At 37.9% G+C, this 21,840-nt stretch overlaps 1 protein-coding gene across 2 annotated transcripts in view; it reads left to right on the top strand.

The window, feature by feature from the left end:
- RAMP3 (receptor activity modifying protein 3) overlaps positions 1–17,477 on the top strand; it is a 146,816-nt gene extending 129,339 nt beyond the window's left edge. The window contains exons 4-5 of one of the 2 annotated variants that reach the window (XR_011679610.1): positions 180–274; positions 16,868–17,477. Coding sequence is in view for 1 of the 2 variants with exons in the window: in XM_071429864.1 (XP_071285965.1) it covers positions 16,868–16,889 (22 nt within the window). In the remaining variant the exon portion in view is untranslated. The remainder of the gene's footprint in view (positions 1–179; positions 275–16,867) is intronic. The other variant, XM_071429864.1, reaches the window with a different exon arrangement.
- The last annotated feature ends 4,363 nt before the right edge of the window (positions 17,478–21,840 follow it).

Genomic DNA, 21,840 nt, shown 5'->3' on the forward strand with positions numbered 1-21,840 from the left:
GAGGAAGAGAAAGTTGATAGACTGTTGGTTTGTCCAGTGTCATTGGAGAGGTGGCACTGTCACCCTCCAATCCACTGTAACTCTTAGAAAACTATAAATGATGGAGTCTGAAAATAAACTTCCCTTTTTCTTAGCCTTGAGAGCAGTGTTGTGTGCTTGTGTTCTTTTGTGTCCTATAGCAACACATGGACATACTGGAGAGTCCAGTGAAGGGCCACAAAGATGATGAAGGGACTGTAGAACCTCCTCCTCTTGAAGAAGAATTTTAAAAAAGGCAAGTATAAACAGTGATACAAATTTTTACTTATAATAGGGTAAGGGTTAGGGTCAGGGTTAGGGTTAGGTTTACAATTCAGTTTAGGTGTCGGCATTGGTTTCGGTTTAGGACAACATTTCAGTTTAGGGTTAGTGTTAGGGCTAGGGGTTGCCTTAGGCTTAGGTTTAGGCTTAGTTTTAGGTTTAGGATTCAGTTTAGGGATTGGGTTTTGTTTAGATTTGGAATTACACTTAAGGTAAGGGTTAGGGTTAGGGTTTGGGTTAGGGTTAGGGTTTAGGATTGGTTTAGGGTTAGGGTTAGGTTCTGTCTTAGGCTTGAGCTTAGTTTTAGGCTTAGTTTTAAGTTTTGGTTTAGGATTCAGTTTAGGTGTTGGGTTTGGTTTAGGTTTAGGATTACATCTAGTATTTGGGTTAGGGTTTGAGCTTGGTTTATGGTTTGGGTTAGGATGCCGTTTAGGGGTTAGGCTTGGTTTAGGTTTAGGATTCAATTTAGGGGTTGTGTTTGATTTAGGTTAAGGATCATTTTTTAGGTTAGGGTTAGGATTAGGGTTAGGGTTTGGATTCGCTTTAGGTTAAGGTTTAGGATTCAGTGTTGAGGTTGGTTTTGGTTTAGGATTATGGTTACATTCAGGGTTAGGTTAGGGTTATCGTTAGTGTTGGGTTTTCAGTTTCGGTTACGGTTGTGTTAGGGTTAGGTTAGGGTTTGGATTAGAGTTAGGTTTAGGTTTAGAATTAGGGCTAGGATTAGGGCTAGGGTTTGTGTTAGGGTAAGTGTTAGGGTTAGGGCTAGGCTTAGGTTTAGGGTTGTGGTTTGGTTTCTAGTTACGTTTAGGTTTACAAAACAGTTTAGGCGTTGGCTGTGGTTTGGGGTTAGGGTAACGTTTCAGATTAGGGTTAGGGTTAGGGATTACCTTAGTTTTAGGTTTAGGGTTAGGCTTAGGTTTAGGATTAGGCTCAGATTTAGGCTTAGGCCTAGGCTTAGGTTTAGGATTCAGTTTAGGGACTGTGTTTGGTTTAGATTTGGGATTATATTTAAGGTTAGGGGTAGGGTTAGAGTTACAGTTCATCCTAGGGTTACAGTTTGGGTTAGACTTAGGTTTAGGATTCAGTTTTGGGGTTGTGTTTGGTTTCGGTTTAGGGTCATATTTTAGGTTAGCGTTAGGATTAGGGTTTGGGTTAGGTTTGGGTTATGTTTGGTCATAGGTTTAGACGTTGGTTTATTTTAAGGCGTTGGCTTAGGTTTAGGCTTCGGTTTAGGATTCAGTTTAAGTTTGCCTTTGGTTTAGAGTTGGGATTACGTTTAGGATCTGTGTAAAATTTGTGTTAGGTTTAGGGTTTAGGCTTAGGGTTAGGTTTAGTACTCAGGTTAAGGGTTGGGTTTGGTTTAGGTTTAGGATTATGTTTCGGGTTTGGGTTAGGGTTAGGCTTAGGTTAAGGTTTAGGATTCAGTTTAGGGGTTGTTTTAGGTTTATGGTTAGCGTTGTTAGTGTTACAGTTTGGGTTAGGGTTGGGTTATGGGTAGGGTTATGATTATGGCTAGGGTTAGGTTATCAAATCTCTTGTGAGATTTGCTTAGCATTAGCCTTAGCCTTAGGTTTAGGCTTAGGTTTAGGATTAGACTGAGGATTTAGGCTTTGGCCTAGGCTTGGGGTTAGGGTTTGGGCTAGTGTTAGGGTTAGGCTTCAGGAGAGGTTTAGGTTTAGGGTTAGGGTTAGGGCTAGGGTTAGGTTTATGGTTAGCGTTTGGTTTAAGGTTAGGGCTAGCTTTACGGTTTGGTTTAGGATTAGTCTTTGGGCTAGGGTTTTGGATTGGTTCAGGGTTATGTTTAGCCTTAGGGTTAGGGTTAGGGTTAGCATTACTGTTTGGCTATGGTTACGGTTTGGGTCAGGGTTTAGGTTTTCAATTCAGTTTAGGGTTGAGTTTGGTTTAGGGTTAGGATTACATTCAGGTTTAGTGTTAGGATTAGGGCTAGGGGTAGGGTTGTGTTACGGTTAGTGTCTATGTCTACGGTTCGGGCTATGGTTACTGTTTGGACTAGGGTTAGGGTTTGGGTTAGGCTTAGGTTTATGTTTTGGATTCAGTTTAGGGGTTGGCTTTGTGTTTGGGTTAGGTTTAGTGTTAGTGTTAGGGTTTTTTTTCTGTATTATTCTGTGAAATATTCTTATTAACTTTTATCAGGCAGATCAGATAATACTGGATGAACTCAAAGAAGCAGCTATGAAGCCATAGTTGCAGTGGTTGCACTGCAGTTCAATAACCCGTGTCAATCATCTGCTGTGTACCACAGTGTAGAATCACTGAATCTTTTGTTGTTTAGTGGAGCTTTTCTCATATGAATCTGAGAAAAATACACTCTTTTATATATCTGTTTTGCAGAAAATAGTAGAATTCCATTAATTTTATATTGTGAAAGAGTAGGCTGCTGGAATTAAAAGCATTGCTTATGTTTAAGGAGTGAGGAAACATAATAGAATGCAGGAGAGTTTGTGGAGAAGGATGCTGTTTTCTCAGGTTTTTTTTTTTTTTAATGTGGAAATGCTGTTACTACTATGTCCTTGTCCATTACCTGCAAAATTCTCTTCATTAACTTATTTGATTTCTATTTCTCTCAGAGTCCCATGGATATTTTTGAGACTAAAGTCTCTGTAGTGACTTTAGTCAAGCCCTACATATTGCAGTTAAAATATGTAGCCAAATCAGCACAAGGTATGCTGAACAATGCAAATGTACATTTATTCCCTATCTTGTTCTGCTGATGATCATCTATGAGGAGGCAAATGCACAGATGTAAAACCTGATACCTGGCATGGTATTGCTCACCTGTCATATTCCTTTAGAAATATTCAGTCTGAGAAAATGATTCAGCTATTGGGTAAATCAATGAAGAAAAATCTCTCTGACATTAGGACTTTGTAACAGCAGTCTATCATCCCTGCAATTATCTATTTGTATACTTGTTAAATCTGTTTAGTATCACCTTTTACAGATAATGGGTTTCCAAAAGTAGGCCTTTCAAATTAATTAACTAGATCTCTGAATATCTTGGCACATTAATGTTTCTGCACAGGTTTTGAAGGAGTCAAGGGAATTTTGCAGTGCAGAACATTATCTGATTTGAAAAGATATACTAAATTAAGAAAGCTGTCTTTGCCACTATGTATTACAGAGTCTAACTGTTCCTAGATATCTGAATGTAAAAATATCTACTCATTCCTTTCACGGTGGTAAATATCTACATCCTCACTGGTTTTCCACATACTGAAAAGATCATAAAGCTAGTTAGCACTTGCCTGCTTCCACCTAGCTAGCTCTTAGCAAATGCTTTGTGGTATATTTACTTTCTTGTGAGATTTGCTTAAAACCTTAAAAATGAAAGAAGATAATTTCTTTAGTTGATTCCCTCTCCCTTATTTCTTCCATGCATGTAAAGAACATATTGCAGTAATAAAGTAGAGTTTGAGGAGGAAGAAAAAAAAATCTTTAAAATAAATCAGTTAGCTCTACACAGATTGAAGTTTCTAAAAAAGAATTTCAAATTAAGAATCTGATGCATTTCTAGGAATTATTGTCTTTTTCCTCTTACTTGCATGCTGTAAGGAGTACCTTAGTTGTTGACTTCAAGACTAGAGCATGTCAGATGACATTCCTGTGGCATGTGGGACATGGAAGAGGTTACCTGCTGCTCTTTGTATATGGGAAAATGTCCTCCCATTTGTAATCTCCAAAAAAAAGAGAAGTGAATTCTACTCTTTTTAATGTTTCACAACTTTATAGCTCTCTTATAGGTCTGAATAAAAGGGAACAAGTATGTTTCACCAACTGCTGCAGGCCAGACGACTTTGAGTTGTAGCACTTTAGAAGAAAACTAATTCAGAACACTTCTTCATAATGCTTTTGCAACATTAACAAAAAGGTCCATGTACTTCAGTCTAGAGTAAAATTGAATTATTCAACTTTCTAAACAATATTTTCATGTCTCTGTAGAAGCTGACAACATATAACTTCCAGTAAACATAGTATCTGTGTTGTTCACATATTTAAGTGACTCTTTTCCTCCTCTTAGAGTAATTAAAAACATAGAATAGAATATTAAAATGGATTGGGTTGGAAGGGATCTTAAAGACCCTCTAGTTTCAATGGTCACCTACTTCTAGTGATGTGGGCAGACAGACTTTACACTAGACCAGGTTGTTCAGCACACAATTTAACCTGGTCTTGAACACTAACAGGGATGGGACTAACCACTAAAAATCCACTAACAGGGATTTTTCTCTGGAAAATGCATGCAGTGCCTTACCACCCTCACTGTAAAGAATTTCTTCCTAATATCTAATCTAAATCTACCTTCTCCAATTTAAAACCATTACTCCTTGTCCTGTCACTACACTTTCTGATAGAAAGTCCTTTCTCATTTTTCTTGTAGGTCCTCTTTAGGTACTGGAAAGTTATAAGGTCTCCCTGGAGTCATCTCTTCTCCAGGCTGAACAGCCCAAATTTCTCAGCCTATTTTCATAGGAGAGATGCTCAGCCTTTCTCTGGATTTGCCCAAAGAGGTCTGTGTCTTTCCTGTGCTGGGGACCTCAGAGCTGGATGCAGCATTCTGGGTGGGGTCTCACCAAAGCAGATAGAGGAGCAGAATCACCTCCCTAGACGTGCTGGCCACACTGCTTGTAATGCAGCCCAGAATGCAGTTGGATTTTTGGGCCGTAAGTGCGCATTTCTGGCTAATGTTCAATTTCTCATTCACCTGCTTTTCCAAGTCTGTCTCCACAGGGCTACTCTCAATTCCCTGAGTGCCCAGTCTGGGATTGCCCTGACACAGATGCAGGAGCTTACACCTGACCTTGTTGAACTTCATGAGGTTTCACAGGCCCACCTCTCAAGCCTGTCAAGGTCCTTTTAGATTGTATTCCTTCCTTCTGTAGTATCAACCAGACTACTCAGCTCAGTGTCACCAACAAACTTGCTGAGGGTGCACTCAATCCCACTGTCCATATCCCTGACAAAGACCTTAATACTGGTCCCAGTATGGACAATGAGGGACAGCACTCATTAATGCTTAACACCCAGATGTTGAGTCATTGACAGGAATTCTCTGAGCATGAGGATCTAGACAACTCCTTTTCCACTGAGTGCTCTAGCTGTCAGATCCTTGTTTCTCCATTTTAGAGCCAAGGATGTTGTGTGTGAAAGTATTGAATGCTCTGCACAAGTCCAGGTAGATTATATCAGTCCATCCTCTTGTCCATCAATACTGTAATCCCACCGTAGAAGGTCACAGAATTTGCTAGCCATGGCTTGCCCTTAGTGAAGGCATGTTGGCTGTCACCAATCTCTATTTTCCATGTGCCTTAGAGTAATTTCCAGGGGGATCTGCTCTGTGATCTTGCCTTACACTGACTGACCAGCATATAGTTCTCTGGGTAGGTTTGTGTGTTATATTTTTCTTTTCCAGTCAGTAGAAAGTTTAGCAGCCACCACGACTTTCATCTGATGCATGCATTGGTATATGATCTGATAGATATCTCTCTTTCTGAAAAAGCACAGAAAAATTCTTAGTTGAGATATTGGCAGTTGTACTGATTATTATTATTTAATATAGTGCTTGGGTCAAAATATTGTCAGCACAAAGCATTCAGGTCAGCATCCCTATTAGCTCTATTATGTAAGTAATCAGCATTACCCCTATTTTACAGAGAACAGTGCAGGAAGAATGGGGAGAAAGTTGGCTGACTCTAAAAGATCAGATTGGCATCTGTAAGGCAAAGTTAAAGTTAGGAAAGCTGGAACTCTGTATTGTATTTAGTTCAGTCCCACCATCCTGAAAAAAAAACAGTGTGTGCTTTTGGAATTAACTTCTCTTTGTCAGACCTCTCTTTTATACTAAAACTATACTTAAGGATGATGGTAATCTTTTTATCCATTTAGATTTTTCTTTTGTTCCACTACTTTTGTTTTTTCTCCTTGCAATGTAGGAAAAATACAGTTTCAATCCATGTAGCAATGAAAATTTTATACACAGAAGAACTGGATTATGTAGGAATCTCAGAAAATGTTTCTTCCTTTAAAACATTATGCAAAACAACATGTACTGTGTGTTCCACAATCACACAAATTTGAGTTTTGATTCTGAGCTTCTGCCAATGAAAATTGTATCTAGATAGATTAAACCTGGTAATCAACACTCAGAGTCATTAGCTCTGTTGGCTATTAGTGTATTATTAATTGTACATGTATACATGTAAATAATGTATATAATAAAAGTATTAAATGACTTCTAAGTGTAATTGATATTTCTGCATGTTATAAATAACAATAGATAATAATCTGTGGCAATTTAATCTTGTTTTAAAAATTAGCTGAATTATGAATACTTTATTAAAAATAAACAGCAAAGAATCTGGGCAATTATTTTTAGCATTTGTTAAATAAAAGATCCTGATGAAGCTTCTGCTGTTTCTCTGAGCTAGTTTTTGCCCTTGGGAAATGATTTCAAATGGCATGGGAATAATTAATCATTACAAACAGACTGAGAACAAGTGTGAAAAAGGTAAACAGGAAGGCAAACATACTATACTGAAAAGGTAGCACAGATGTTTTGGACTATGGTTAAAAAAAGAACAAGGCAAAGCTGAAGGGAAACTGGTGTTGCTAGTATGGTAAGCTAAAGATACGAGATCAGTCTCTACAAACAGCAAATTACTGTAACAAAGCATGAAGCCAGCCTGAAAAGTGTGGTCTCCTTAACTACCAAATGGAACAGGGATTAATTCTCACTGGAGAAAGCTCAAGTTAGGGATGACCACAGTAGCTCACCTGGGTCTTCCCAGCAGTCTGACTCATGTTTAAACTGTTCACAATGTCATCCTTACTTACTAACATTCTAGCTCATGTGAATCTCTCACTAAAAATTAGGGACCACAACCGGCTCCCTCTAGTAAATGACTTGTTTGAGGCCTGCGGGAAGTATTTAATCCAGTAATAGTGTAAGTTTCTGTTTCACTGCCCTACATCAATCACCTTAGTAGCAGCTTGGGTAGAAACGGAACCTATAGCTGTCACCAGTGATGAAATATGAGCCAGATGAGGAATGTGAGAAGCCTGGAAGAAAGTATCTACAGCTTACATTTACATCTCATATATATATGTGTGTATATTCATATATATGTGTGTGTGTATATGTACATATTTGTATAGTTCAGCAGTTTGTAGGCTTGTAGCTTGCCCTTAATAAACTAAGCTGGGTATCAGGAACCATTTAGCTGCATTTACACATCTACTGTTCTCTCTGAACTGTCTTGTTCAGAGGTAGATCAGGTTTCTCTGTGCCATATGGCAATATATTATGAAAATATATTCTTTAAGGTAAATAAAATTATGGTAGACATTTTTTCATCCATGGAAAAACAAGGGGGGAAAAAAAAGCAAAGATAAAATCAAAGATACACAAGGGAAAAAATTACAAGAGTAATACAATGGTTTGTCATCTAACAAATGATAACATGTACTGTGAATGGAGATAAAAATACTGGTTGCCAAAGATGAAGAGAAAAAGAGCAGGGAAGTGACAAAAGAGTTCTGGGGAACACCCACAGAATTAAGATAAAAGAATGAAAATTACTATCACAGAACAGTTTGAAAAGTGAGTCAAACCATAAAATATCAACCATTGGAGTAATGGGTGTAAGATACATTAGCAGTTTGCTGTAAATCTGTGATAAAGAGGTATCTGCAGGATGGAAAACAGCTGAATACTCAGAGAACAATAAGAGGATGAATCAGGGCCTTCACAGGTCACCTGAGGTAAGTTAATAATGAGAAGACCCAAAAAAGGAAATCACGCTGGAAAAGGTCTGTGCAATGTGATAGGCATGGATAGGATACTATGCAACAGGATATATCCCTATGTCAATACTTCAAGAAATGTAGAGAGAGGGAAAGATGATAGTAATTTAACAGAATGAAGGTTGAAATCACATGGAATTTTCTAACATGGGAATTGTCTCTCTTTTTTGACCTCAGAAGCCGCATGAATAATGAGATGTGGGAGGCAATAGTAGAAAGAAGGAAAAGAGAAACTTGTTGTAAAACCCAACAAAAAAGCACAGAGCAGATAAATTAAATAGGGGGGTAGATAAGAGTAGAAGGGAGGCAGAGATCTTTGTTATTGCACTCAGAGAAGGAAATAACAATTCTCTGTCTTTGTCATTCAAGAGCAAAAACTATGGTTGTTACAGGTGTGCAAAGAGCAAGCTGCAGGATTTCCTTAGTTGTGGGTGCCACAGATGTTCTGAACTTCTCATCCTCAGGCTCCTGTTTTTACTTCATCTGATTATCCTGCAACTTGATTGGAGCCAAATGAGAGGCTTCAGTAAGAGCTGACAAGTTTTTTTTTCTATTACATTACGTGGTTTCTCATTTGTGCCACACAGTATAGTGTGGAAATTTATAAATTACATACTTGTGACTGTGGCTTCTGTGGAGTGAATTGTTAAAAAACATGTTTCCAAGATTGATGTTCCCAGAATTGCAGACAATTATCAATGCCTATAGTCATGTGGGGAGGACTTGTCCCAGGGTATATTGTTTTCTTTTTATAGTCCCTGGTGACTTGTAATTCTTGATTTTTTTACTTCCAAACTCTTTGCTTTACCCAAACTCATGGGAAAGAAAGTGTGTTTTGTTGTGTTGGGAATTGAGATAAAGTGCACTAACTCCTGCCTTCCTCTGAAATTGGTTTATGCCATATTCCCTGCAGTATAAAGACATATATTTTTGTGCCACAATCATCTCCTTAGGAGAAGGCTCAAAGAAATTCTAGATTATTCTGCAGCAGGACTCTCTAAGGTGGGGTCTCTAGTGTGGCCCTCTCCAAGAGCCAGTGGAGTGATTGCTTGCGCCCCCTCTCAATGGAACTGTACTGCTGTACAACAGCTATTTGTGCCTCCAGGGAGTGGTCTTTTGAGGATGACTCACAGCTGAGAGAAAATTGTGTGGTATGTCAGTGCTCAGGTTTGATCCTAAATCACTGTGAAACTCCAGATGTAGGACTCTGGAACTGTAAGCTGAGTCTGCAACTTTGGAAGCTCTTTAGCAGTGATTTACAATGAAGTCCAGTTTGAATACAATCAAGCCGAGACTGAGAAATCCTAGCTGAGAAAGAAGCTGCATTTCTTAGGTAGACCCAAGCTGTTGCTTACTGCTTTTCAGCTGAGAGAGGAGCTCACTGCTGGTTCTCTGCTCACTTTGTGGCTGGGAAACTGTAGGCTTCAGCTGAAGAAAGGAAGAGATTCCATTCATAAATACCTTCTAGAATCAGGCTAGAAAGAGAACATATGTATGTCTGGACTCACATTTTTCTGAAGCCTGGGAGATGAGGCTTTGATTTCAGTGTTGAAGATACTTCTGACACCTGCACTGCTGGGCTCAGGCCAGTCCTCCAGTCTCTGTTGGCCAGTGGCACTACTGGCTGAGTGTTCTGTCAGGATAACAGCTGCCACAGGTGCTAAAACTTAGACCTCAAACTGTGTTCTTAAGGGTTTAAGGTTGTGCAAGGCCTGGACAGGTACTGAACACCAAGTAAGCATTATAGTGGCCATCTTGTCCTTGCTGCAGTGAATAGATGATTGAGAATTTGGTCATCAGTGAGTTTCAACTCCCATCTTCTGTGCTCTATGCTGAGAAGCTCAGATCCCCCATTATCTTCATAGTACCTAAATGACTGCTGTATCTGTTACGATTATCCAAATAGGTACATCCTCTATCCACACATACACAGTTTCTTTAAGCTACACAGGGTTTCCAAACTGACTTTCATGTTATTTCCCGTTTATAGGTGTATCTGAAGGCATTTTGCGTTGTTTCTAGTCCATGACAAAAAGTAGATCACCACCTGTGCATTTGAGTTGTTTCTTATGAGTATGTACATAACATATAGAAGGTCTGCTAAGAAAAGCTATGACACTGCATATATTTTTCATCTGCATCTCAGAGTTTGATTTATCAGTCCTTTGAAGTACTGGTGAGCCTTTTACAGTTCATGTAACAAATAACATATTATTGTTAGTTGGAGTTAATTTTTCAGTAATGTGTTACAAGCAACACATGAACTTTATCCCTTTTACTAAACTTTGCCTTTCAAGGCTATTTTTATTCTATTTGTATTGCAGTTTGATCAAGAGATGTGTTCTATCTTTATTTATTCTTAAAAACATGTTAGTATAATTTGTAGTGTCAGATTCCTTGAAGTTCTATTTCATCTGTTTATAAGGCTTTTTTTCCCTGTGGCTTACAGTACTGTTAAGCATTTGATTCTACACTTGAAGGATTGTAATTGCCAGCATAGTTGAGTTTCTCATTTGTGGTTGTATTCATAAAAAAGAATGGTACTAGATTATTTTTCCAATTTTCTAAACAATGCTTGGTTTTATTTTATTTTAATTGTTAATAAATTAGTTTTAGTTCAATTATACTCTGCTAATGAACAGTGGCATGGAGGTGGGAGGCAGGAATTTTGGCTTACATTACACCCTAGGGCCACATTAGTTTTTTATCATACAAAATTTAGCTCTTAATAGCCACAGTATTTACAGGTTCTTACTTAAATACATTTCATCCAGAACCCTTAAAATCTGACTCTCTCCATTATATATGCATTTAGTCTGTCTTATCTAATTCTTAGCACTCTGTCTGCTTTTTTAGTTCAATACCTGAGAAGATGCAGATTCATTTTCAGAGAGAGTAGATGTTTATTTTCAGGTGGAGCAAAGGCATTCCAAATAACTTCACTTTTTGGATCTCTCCTTAACTAACAAAAGAAAAAAAAAATCCACGCACTCAGGTGAGCTGTAAATGGTTCATTTTTCTCCATAAGCTTCATGGACCACAGGGATAATAGTATTTAAACTATTATTCTTCTGTATTAAACTGAGATTGGTCACAGTTGGTTTAGCTCAGCTGAGCCCAGTGAGCTTATAGGAAAGCAAGGTCTGGGCAATTTCCTGCCAGGGACTGACATGAAGATAACAGCAAATATGCCTGGGTGGAACAGCTTGTGCTGTATAATAAAGTCTTGTAAATTCAAGAGGAGAAGTTAGTAAGCACAAATGTCACTTTTTGAAGGGTGATCATAGTAGTCCTTCCCATTTCATGCTTTTTCTTTGACTTCTTGTTCAAAGCTAGGACTTAAATATTTCATGTTATTACTGATGGTATAAAGTTCTTGTTACGTTTAGAGAGTATTTCCAGTAAGAACTTAGTTGGCATTTTCTGCGGCAAAACTTCTATCAGAGATTTAATGAATCTTGACTAATTTAGCCAATTTTTGATTGAAAGTGTTAACAATTAAAAGTGATTTTCTAACATTATTATTAAATAATCCTATTTCTTATATAGAGTGATTATCCTCTATAAGGAAATAAATTTCACTTACCATTCATATTATTTATATAGCTTTTTAAAATCTTTAATAAGTTTTTCCTCGGATCACTTCAGTAATATAGGCACGCATACTTATGTTCTTACTCCTTCTTCTCTTTAAATGAATAAAGACAGACCGAATAACTGATTTAATTGTTGAAAGATGTAGATAGGTATCTGATAAAGTTTAGACTCATTTATGTGAGATAGACACCTAGCCCAATTAACTGTTTTCAAAGCTTCCAGCAAAAGTCACACAGAAACCATCTGTGCATCTGTGTTCTATTTGAATCACAAAATATGATCGTGACAATCTCCCTTTCTTACAAGAAATATCCTGCTTGTATTTCAGGGTTGACTCTTCGTATACTCTGTAAATGAGAAGTTGTTACTCTGGGTTTAGGCAGAGGCCTAATTGGAACCAAAGGGAGCTGCTCCTTGTCTAGTTCATGCCCAAGCCTGATCTGGGTTTAGAAATGGTATTCCTTGGCAAATGTCACTTGAGGAGCCCAGGCAAAAAGCATTCTTCTGAACAAGGTACAGCTGCTTCTCTCTCCTTCATTGACTCTTTTTTTCAAAACAATAGGAGGGAAGTAAAGGTCATACTTTTTGTAAAAATACTTGCAAATTAAAGGATGTGAGAGACTCAGGTTTAGTTCTCTCTATAACCTTCACACTTGCCTAGGGAGCAGGCTGTGCACCAAGACCCCAGCCTGGCTGCCAGGAGAACTTTGGCCCAAGGCTGCAGCTTTGCTTGGGAAAGAAGTGAGGGTTTGTCAGGCTTCAGAGGGTAAGTGATCATGAGAAGAAATGGAGTGTAAATTCTTCCTGACCCTTTTTGGTTTGATAGTAGCTGTGTCCCACAGTGGGTATCCATCCAAGGGAAGTATTACTATTATCCCCTTTCATTCAGCTGCATTTTTAGGTGAACTAAAATGACTTTTAAAGCAGAAACCAGGGGCACTTATCTTTAGCAGAGCTTTAGAGATTCCCTCACACCTAGATAGTATTGTTGAGCTAGTGCCAGGAGAGGACCAAATTAAACATATGGCCATGGAATGCATTTATATCTGCTAGTGGGACTAGGGATGTCTCCTCCTTGTACTCAGCACTGGTGAGCCTGCACCTTGAATCCTGTGCTCAGTTTTTGCCCCTCACTACAAGAAAGACATTGGGGTGCTGAAGCACATCCAGAGAAGGGAAAACAAATCTGATGAAGGATCTGCAGCAACAAGTTGGATGAGGAAGAGTTGAGGGAGCTGGAGGTGTTTAGCTTTTGAGAAAAGGAGGCTCAGGTACTTTATTGCTTTTTACAAGTGCCTAAAAGAGGGTGTAGCAAGGTAAGCAGGGGCAGAACAGGAAGAAATGGCTCTAAGTTGCACCAGGGGAGGTTTAGATTGCACATTAGGAAACATTTGTTCACTGAAAGCATTGTGAATACCTGGAGCAGACTATACGAGGAGTTGAGTCACCATCCCTGGAGATATTAAGGGTTGTGTCAATTTCGTGCTTTGGGACATGGTTTAGTGGTGGATTCAGCAGTGTTAGGTTAATGGTTGGACTCAATGACCTTAGAGGTCTTTTTCAACCTAAATGTTTCTATGATTTTATGGTTAGCTCTAGCAAGATTCCCACTCAGGTGAGGTTATTGTTATTCCTCTCTGAGGTATTCCTCTTTTTATTTTTAAGGTAGAATCTTCATCTCATTCAGGAATCCAGAATTGCTAGGTTAGCACCAGGCTGCAAAAATTCAGACCCCTACTGTTTACCTGATGTTATCTCAGGTACTATGGAGCAGCCTGTGTGGCCTATAGCCAGAGGGATACAGATGCCCAGGAAGTGTTATGTTACACATATTTGCCAGCCCGTGTGGGTGTCTGGGATGCTCTAAGCAGTGCCAAAAAGCACTGTATGCCTGGGAATAGGCAACCTGAATCTCTCCCACAAACATCTCTGCAAATCTGTCTTTTCTATGTCATGGTACAGGTTTGTGTAGAAAGTCCTCTGCAGAGCAAAAAGTTACTCTCCTGCTTTTTCTAAATTCCTTTTGCTTAGCCTTTGGATTATATTTATCCCTTGAGAAAGAGACATGGATGTGTTTGCTTCTCTTGGGGTATTGAGGTTTCACCCTGCAAGGATCTCCAGTTGCACAAGGACACAGGCAAGTCAGCAGAAATAAAGTATCAGTGCCCCAACTCAGCTGAATAGAGGCTTGTGCTTATTTCTTGAGTTTGTTCTCAAGTGCCAGATGGGTTGAGTGAGATTCAGATACATACTATATTGAACTGAAGATCTGCACAATTCGTCCACCAGAAAAGAAATATCCATATCAGTTTTTCTGCTTTGAAAAACCCTTTAGCTAAACTTAGGTATTTGGTTAAATTCATCAGATATTACCAATTTAAAATGTGATTTGGAAAATATCTTGGAGTTAATGAAGAGTGCATAGGGAATTACAAGGAGAAAAATCTGACCTTTGATATTTCACACAATATGAAAGCCGCCCACAATCAGTCAGATGAAAATATAAAGGGCATCAGTGCAGTATACCAAGGAACAGAACTTTTGACTTATGAATATTATGCAACCAAGAGACTTCCAGCTTTCCTAAGGAAATTGTAATAGTTGCAATTTTTTTACCTCCCAAGGTGTTTTAATAAGTTTCTTTGCTCTTTTTCTTCAAGGTACTATAACAGAGTGCACATGCTGAACTACATGATCTTCAGTCTATTCAGGATTAGGAATCTACAACAATTTTATTTTTTCTTTTTTTTTTCTTTTTTTCAGTATGATTGTGTCTAAAGATCTTGTAATGGCTGTGATTAATCTCTATCAACAAGAATCTTCTGAAGGGATTTGTTATGTCAGGCTGGAGAGATGCATTGATGAGCATACATAATGTATTTTCATGCTATGTATGAAAAATCTTTCTTTGCACAGTTTGCAATATTGTTTAAATGAAGAGTTATTTTCCTGCTGCTGCGACCACATCATTTTTACAGACATTTTCTGTTCTGAAAACAGTCTATGGCCCGTGTTTTCCTATACCTTTCTGCTTCATTGCAACAAGTTTGTGAGCAAGATCTCCAAGTTACTCCAATGAGAAGTATCTTGGAGATGTCCTTTGCATGTCTTCCTGAGCAAGAGTGTTTTTTTTACACTGAAGCCTGAAGTCTGTAGAGGCTTTGGCTCTCCTGTTTCACCCTTAAGGAGTTTTTTCCCTAGGACTGTTTTTAAAAACCTCACCTTCTTAGTCCATATAAAAACCATGATGATCTGCGCTTAGTGAAGTGGCACTTGTCCTCTTCTCCCAGTGAGATATTCCCCTTTGAATCTATACAAAGTAAATTCTGTGCACTATTTCATTGCTTATTTTCTCAGAAGAAAAAAGCCAAATATTCTACAGAACTTGCCTTCCTTTCCTTCCTAAGTGGTAAAATTGGTATCTGCTCTCCACTCTGTTTCTCAGACTTTTGAATTTGTGGGAGTAGTTTATTGTAGCTTTTCATTTCAGCCAAGAGGTATTTTATTCTGGTTGCATGTTGGGAATCTTTTCCCAAAATGGTTATAAATGTTTGAGGAGTACACGATTGCAATGCCAAAAATTTTGAAGGAATCTTAGTCTTATATATTTATGATTTATTTGATGAAAGACAGTCTAGGTTCAAAATATGCATTATGTGTATAATTTCTCTGTCTCTGAGCAAAGATTTTCTAGGCTCACTTGGGAGCTGGCCTCTTAGCTTACTTTAGTCCTTCCTGCTTTGGGAGTTGGGCAGCTGGGAAAGATCTGTCATGGAAATTTTGTAGCACTGAAAATTTTGGATTTAGTACAGAATCCAAAAGAATTTTTATCTCACATGGAGCTGCTTAGATCTGGGATTTACAGGTGAACTTTGGTCTTAATGTCTCATCTGCCCAGTGGGTGGGATTTTCAGAGTTTGCAGCTCTTGGACAGGACTCATACACTTCCTGCAACTATTTTCCTACATTGTCCCTTCTCAACAGCCTAAGCAGCTTCAGAATCCACAAAGCTTGGTAGCCCATTTGAGTTCATCAGTAAGTGCTTGACACTGATTGTAAAGAGCACATTTCACTTGAGAAAGAGAGCTGTATCTGAGAAGAACCACTGATGGATTTCAGATCTGGGTATAAAAAAATTCTTATATGTTGACTTTTTTGTCAAAATTTTCTATTATTTTCTCTCCCTCATCTCAGTTGAGGCCGCCACTCAGTAACAATTATTTTATTTATTCAGTATTTCTAAGCATGTGTTTTGAATGCTTATCCCTGACTCTTCTCACCCCATGAAAATAGAGATGTTCAAATTCATTAGCTGTAATTTTTTGTTTGCAATCATGTCTTAACTTTTCAGTTTTCCTGAAAAGCCAGTGATATACTACTCCTGTACTGCATTAGAGAAGGTATATTTGCAGACAAAACTTTCGGAAAACTAACCAGGCTGCTAGTTAAAAAATACTGGCTTTGTCAGGACTATAGTGTGGATCTCATCACTATGCAACTGCTGCGTAGTCTGTAAAAATGCACAGCTGATTTTTGATAGGATATACTGTGGTTAAGTAACTTCAAGAGCAAGTGGTACTCCACAAAAAAACCTGATCTTCGATGATGTGAGAGCACAAAATAGAGGTCCAGATGGGGAAAAGGATATTTGAAAGTGGCATTTTTCCAAGTTTGGTGGTTGCTATGGCTGTCCATTCTCCGTGCAAATCAAAACAATGAATAGTGCAGGCCTGCATAACTCCATTCTCAAGAGATTTGCTTTGAGTTATTGAGAAGCAGTCTGTACACTGCCTGCATTTGATCTGCCTATGCATCTCCTCTATTTATGCCACTAACAGTAAAGTTTCTGTCTATAATGATATGATGCAACAATTTAAGGCTGAGTTTTTTTTCTGCTGCTGAAGGTAAGAGATGGGTAGTTTGAGAAGCAATTGTGATGGTGAGAAGGGGAGAACATGCAGCTCTGTGGTACTCTGCCTCGGTGATGGTCATTTGCCTAATCTTATTGTAGCAGTAGTTTGTTCCTTGGTGGAGAAGGTTTTGGGGGTTTTTTGGAACAATATTCTCTTCCTAGGAAAAGACTTTGTTTTGATAACTGTTACTATTGCACTCCTATTAAAACAAACACTAAACCTTTTAATTTCCCTAGATTAAAAACTAAAATATTGTGATGATGGAGGAAGAAGACTCAATTTCAGTTCTCTAAAACAGAAGCAACTTCAAGATGATGAAAAATTTCACAAGAAATCATCTTCAAAGAGCCCTGATCTAGTCAACCTTCTCCCAGCAGCAAGGAGCCCATAAGCAGGACGACATTGTGCATCTCCTGTTTCCTGGCCTCTCTTGGATGTTATTCTGCAGATGCACTGGCTGCTGACCACCATGGGTGCTTCCCTATCAGGGAGGATGAGGATTTTCTCCCCCTGATTCTGCAGCTTCTGTCTTTTCAGAATAGCTGGTCCCAGAACTGAAAGGAAGAAAAGTAGATGAATACAACCATTTTTTGCTTGTTTTATAGGTCTGGGTTGAGAGTAGTTATGTGTGGTTCCTCACTCAGCTGTTAACTTGAAGAGAGTTGACAACCAGATAAAACATGGAACAGAATCTAGCTGAAAATATTCACAGTAACCTTGAGGATTTAATGAGAAAAGGAATGTCATGTTATCTATTCTTCTGTTTGTTGTAGTTCTTTTGATGCATTTTATTGCAACTACACTGGCATTATTAGGACAAATAAATATTGTTTATTTTAAAAAGTGCTTCTGGTTTTGTTTATTTTTTCTCCATCCCTCCTGCCATGTTAACAAATTAGCTACCCTGCTGCGAATGGATGAAAATAGCTCAATCTATCCATCTGAAAAGCAAATAAATTCTAAGAGGAAAGAGTAAGATTTTTACATACAAACCTAGAAGAACACAGTGAGATCTGCCTCTACTAATGCTTTTCACACAGGATTGGAAGTCAAGCTCCTCTTTATGGTGTCTCTTTCTTTGTAACATCATCACAAATTTTCTTTATATTTAGCAGCCTGTATTGTTTGATCAATTGAATATTACAAGCTCCAAGTTACCTTTTTTTAACATCCTAAATTCAAGCTACTGATCTTTAGTGTGTCACCTATATCTGTGCTTTCCAATTGTCATCCAGAAAATATTTCAAATTAAGTTCTCAAGTCAAGCGAAGCCAGCCTCTGCAAACTGTTGGGCTGCAAAAACTATAAACATTGTCCTGCCAAATTTCCAATAATTTATTGTTTTCCTGGTTAGATTGATACCTCCTCCTGTCTATCATAGGCATCTAGGCCTGCAAAACAGAAGTAATTTCTGAAGGCTCTGGTAATGTTAACAACCAAGACATATAGTGATGCTTAATGAATCCATAAAGGACTTGTGTTTTAACCCTAGCCAGTCACTAAGTACCATGCAGCTGCTAGTTCACTTCCTCTCTTCATTACTGGGTTGGGCAGGAGAATCAGAAAAAAGATGAAACATATGGATTGAGATAAGAGCTTAATAGTTGAGATAAAGTAAAATATAATACCACTGCTAATAATACTAACAGTAATAATAAACATCACTACCAATAATAATTGTAATGAAAAGCAGAAAGAGAAATAAAACTGAAGAGAAAGTAGTGATGCACACTACCACTGCTCACTGCCTAGTGATGGATGCCCAGCCAATCTCTCAGCAGCAATCAGCCCCTCCCAGTCAACGCCCCCCCAGTTTATGTGCTGGGCATGGCATTGTATGGTCTGGAATATCCATTTGGCCAGTTTGGGTCAGCTGTCCTGGCCATGCTCCCTCCCAGGTCCTTGTGCAGCTCCTCACTAGTAGAGCACAGGAACCTGAAAAGCCCCTGGCTCAGGCTGAACACTGCTGAGCGACAGCTGAGCTATCGGTGTGTTATCAACATCAGCCTCACACTGAATTCAAAACACAGCACTGTGGGATAGGATTGGGGTTAAGTGTTATTGGTTAGGGTTAGTAGGAAGAAAATTACCTCTATCCCAACTGTAACTATTGTATGTAACAGTGGCAGTCATATGACAGCTGTGCAAATAGGAGAAATATTTCTTTATGTAGACAATTACACGTCTTTTAGGTGCTATTGATGATAATTTAGATAAAGTTTAGGATAGAGGAAATAAATTTAGACTAAAAATTTCCATGTGGTTCCTGGAATCTCTTTGATGCCTTTCAGTAAATAAAGGAATACTGAAACAGAATATAAGAAATTCAAAATTAAATCTGTCCATAATACATATTTACTGAAAAACTTCAAAGCTTATGTACCTTTATGCAGAGGCTTTGTTCATCCCTTTGGCTAGTCCCTTTGACTAGTGTTGTTTTTTCTTAGAGTTTGTTTAGGAAGGCTTAACTTCAGTAGGGGAGAAGTAGAGAGAGATACACAGAAGTTTTTTCCTCAGGTGATCTTAATGCCTTGCTCCTATTCAGTTTCCAACAATTGGAAGACACAACTTGTAAATGTTTAGCAACCATATGGAAACAAGAATGCTTGAGGAAAAAACCTGGTACAGTTAGGGTAAAATTAATAAGATTGGGAAGAACCAAGTACCTTAGCAGAGATGAATGAAAGCTTGTCCTCCAGGTTGTTTTGTTATCTGCAGTGGCTGAAGCAACTCCGTCCACAGGAGGTAAGGAGGGATTGAAAATACCACTGCTCCTTCAGTGCATTTTTTTCATCTCAGGAGATTTTCCCTGCCATGTTACTGGTGTGAAGTCCCATGGGCTACTTTTTTCTGGTGTGAATTTTGTACCTGGAGTGATGCTTGTTTCTGCTGAACTTAGGCATTGGAAGGCACTGTGCTGTTGCGTGTGCCCTCAGTGGTGGCAGCAGCACTCCCTGGTGACTGAATTTAATAAAACTGCTGTTTCACAGACATTTATTTCAGAAGAGCTAATGCCTTGTAAAGACATAAAAGCCATGTGTGGCTGTTCCATGTTAACTTGCTTGAGCAGCACATTGTGATTTCCTGAATGGAGGTGATTCTTCAGCAACATTTGTCTGTGGTATTCTGCTAATGTGATTTTGCATTTCATTTCCCTGTGAAAAGCTGGATATTGCATAGAGATATTACTATTATTACGGTAATAGCAGTTGCATTTTGTTTCTAAAATGGATGCACACCAATTATGGGTGAAATATTCCTTTTGTGCTCTTTACTGCCCATGAGGAAGCTGTATCTTATAGTTATCATTTAGAGCAAGTGCTACAGCATCACAACTGATATTTTAGTGCCTTACACCTAGAGACAGGTGTAGACAGAGCTTTTTCTTTTTTTGCACTACTCTAGTGACTTGTTGATGTACCTCCCTGACATACTGAAAACATCCTCTGAGGCTCCAGCTAAGCTGGAAAAATACAAAAAATTGATGTCTCCTGTAGAGTGTATGAATGTATTTAAAGAGGGAAGAAAGATGAATTTACTTGTGAAGTCTAATCTATGCGTCCTTAACTCTTAAATCACTTATTGGTGTAAGTCTTAGCCAGAAACGGGCTGTAAATAGTATAATATATGTATTTATATCTGGTAGAGAAAAGGCAAGGTATTTTTTCTTCTTAGCAGAGAGGAGTATTTAATCTAGTTGTATTGTAGATTTGTACACTTCAGAAATTCCCCATTTATTGGGACTAAACATGCACACAACACCTATTTGTTTTATTGTTGTTGTTTAGAGGTAGGGTAACGTGTAGTTGTAAACATTTTTCAAGTCTTTAAATAAATGAGACCAAGGATTTTTTAACAGAGGTGTTTCTGAAAAACTTAGTTGTAGCATGCCATCCTTAATTTAATGTAACCCCACATATAAAGGACTATAAGACAGACATCAGTGTGTTATAGGAGTTTGCTATTCTGGTATTATCATGAGAAAGCTCAATGCTGCTTAGAAACCTCTAGATGCTTCAGTCATTGTAACCTTCTGAGGTCTTGCTTTTCCAGGCAATTTGTTAATAAATTAACTTACTAGTCTTTTGTGTCTGTTTTGTGTAGGAAAACATCACACTATAACTTCCTAGTCAGAGGTGTAACGATTTCACCTAATCCAAATTCCTTCCCAAATCAGTAATCATGACACTAATGACTGTTGTGGTTTGCATATTTGGTTTTGTACTCATTTGTTTTATTTATTTATTTAGTACTAATTTATTTTATTATTTATTTGTTTTATTTATCTATTTGGACTTGTCCAAACAGATAAATAAAACTCTTTAATATCATCTTGTCACTCTGGTTAGTAGTTTTCCTTTTCCTTAGATTTTTTTTTTTAATTATACTGGATAATTGACATTCCTACCGTTTCATTCTTTGGTGAGAGGTATAGAAAGTAAAAAAGTAAAGTATTTGTATTAATTTTTTTAATCTCCTTTGTTATGTTACCTGTAATTAAACATAGGCATGGGGATGAATCACTTGGCATTTCTCTTGTAAGTTCCCACACAGATGCTGCACCAAAATCCAAGAGTTTTGACTACAAGCTATAAAAAGATTGCTCATCCCACCCCAACCTTCTTATTGTCAGGGTTTAGTTCTGCTTCTCAGAAGGGAAATTGTTATTTCTTTCTACTTTAAAAAATATCTTTGACCATCAACTTGCTGATAACCAACTACATGCAGATGAATAGTTTCTTTTGAAAAACAGATAAGAAAAGCAAAATATTGCTGTTGGCTTATGTTCACTTTAGGGTGATCCAAGGCACCATTAGAATATTTTTAGAGTTGCTGAAGGAAAACTTTGAAGATTTTAATTATTAATTTCCAGCTATTGGTATCTGAGTTAAAATTCCTATTATTTGTAAGTTAAAATAATAACACTATAATGAACTTTTTCATAAAAGATTACAATTAATAAGATTATAATAAAGACTATAATTAAGACTATAATGAATTTTTTAAAGTATGTAAACTTTTTTTCTTAATAAGGCGTCCTATGATTCTGTGAACTTTGAGATTCATTTCAACTGTACATGTTCTGTTCTGCCTTAAGTTGTACACTTCAGCAGGTGCTTCAAATAGACTTAATTTAAATGTTTTCTGCACTTAAAACATTTCATTATGTAGTTTTTCATTATTATTAAACCATTTTGGTTTAATGCCT

This window comes from Agelaius tricolor, unplaced genomic scaffold (assembly GCF_023055355.1).
Source record: "Agelaius tricolor isolate 1412-34295 unplaced genomic scaffold, bAgeTri1.0.p SCAF_6, whole genome shotgun sequence".
NCBI lineage: Eukaryota > Metazoa > Chordata > Aves > Passeriformes > Icteridae > Agelaius > Agelaius tricolor.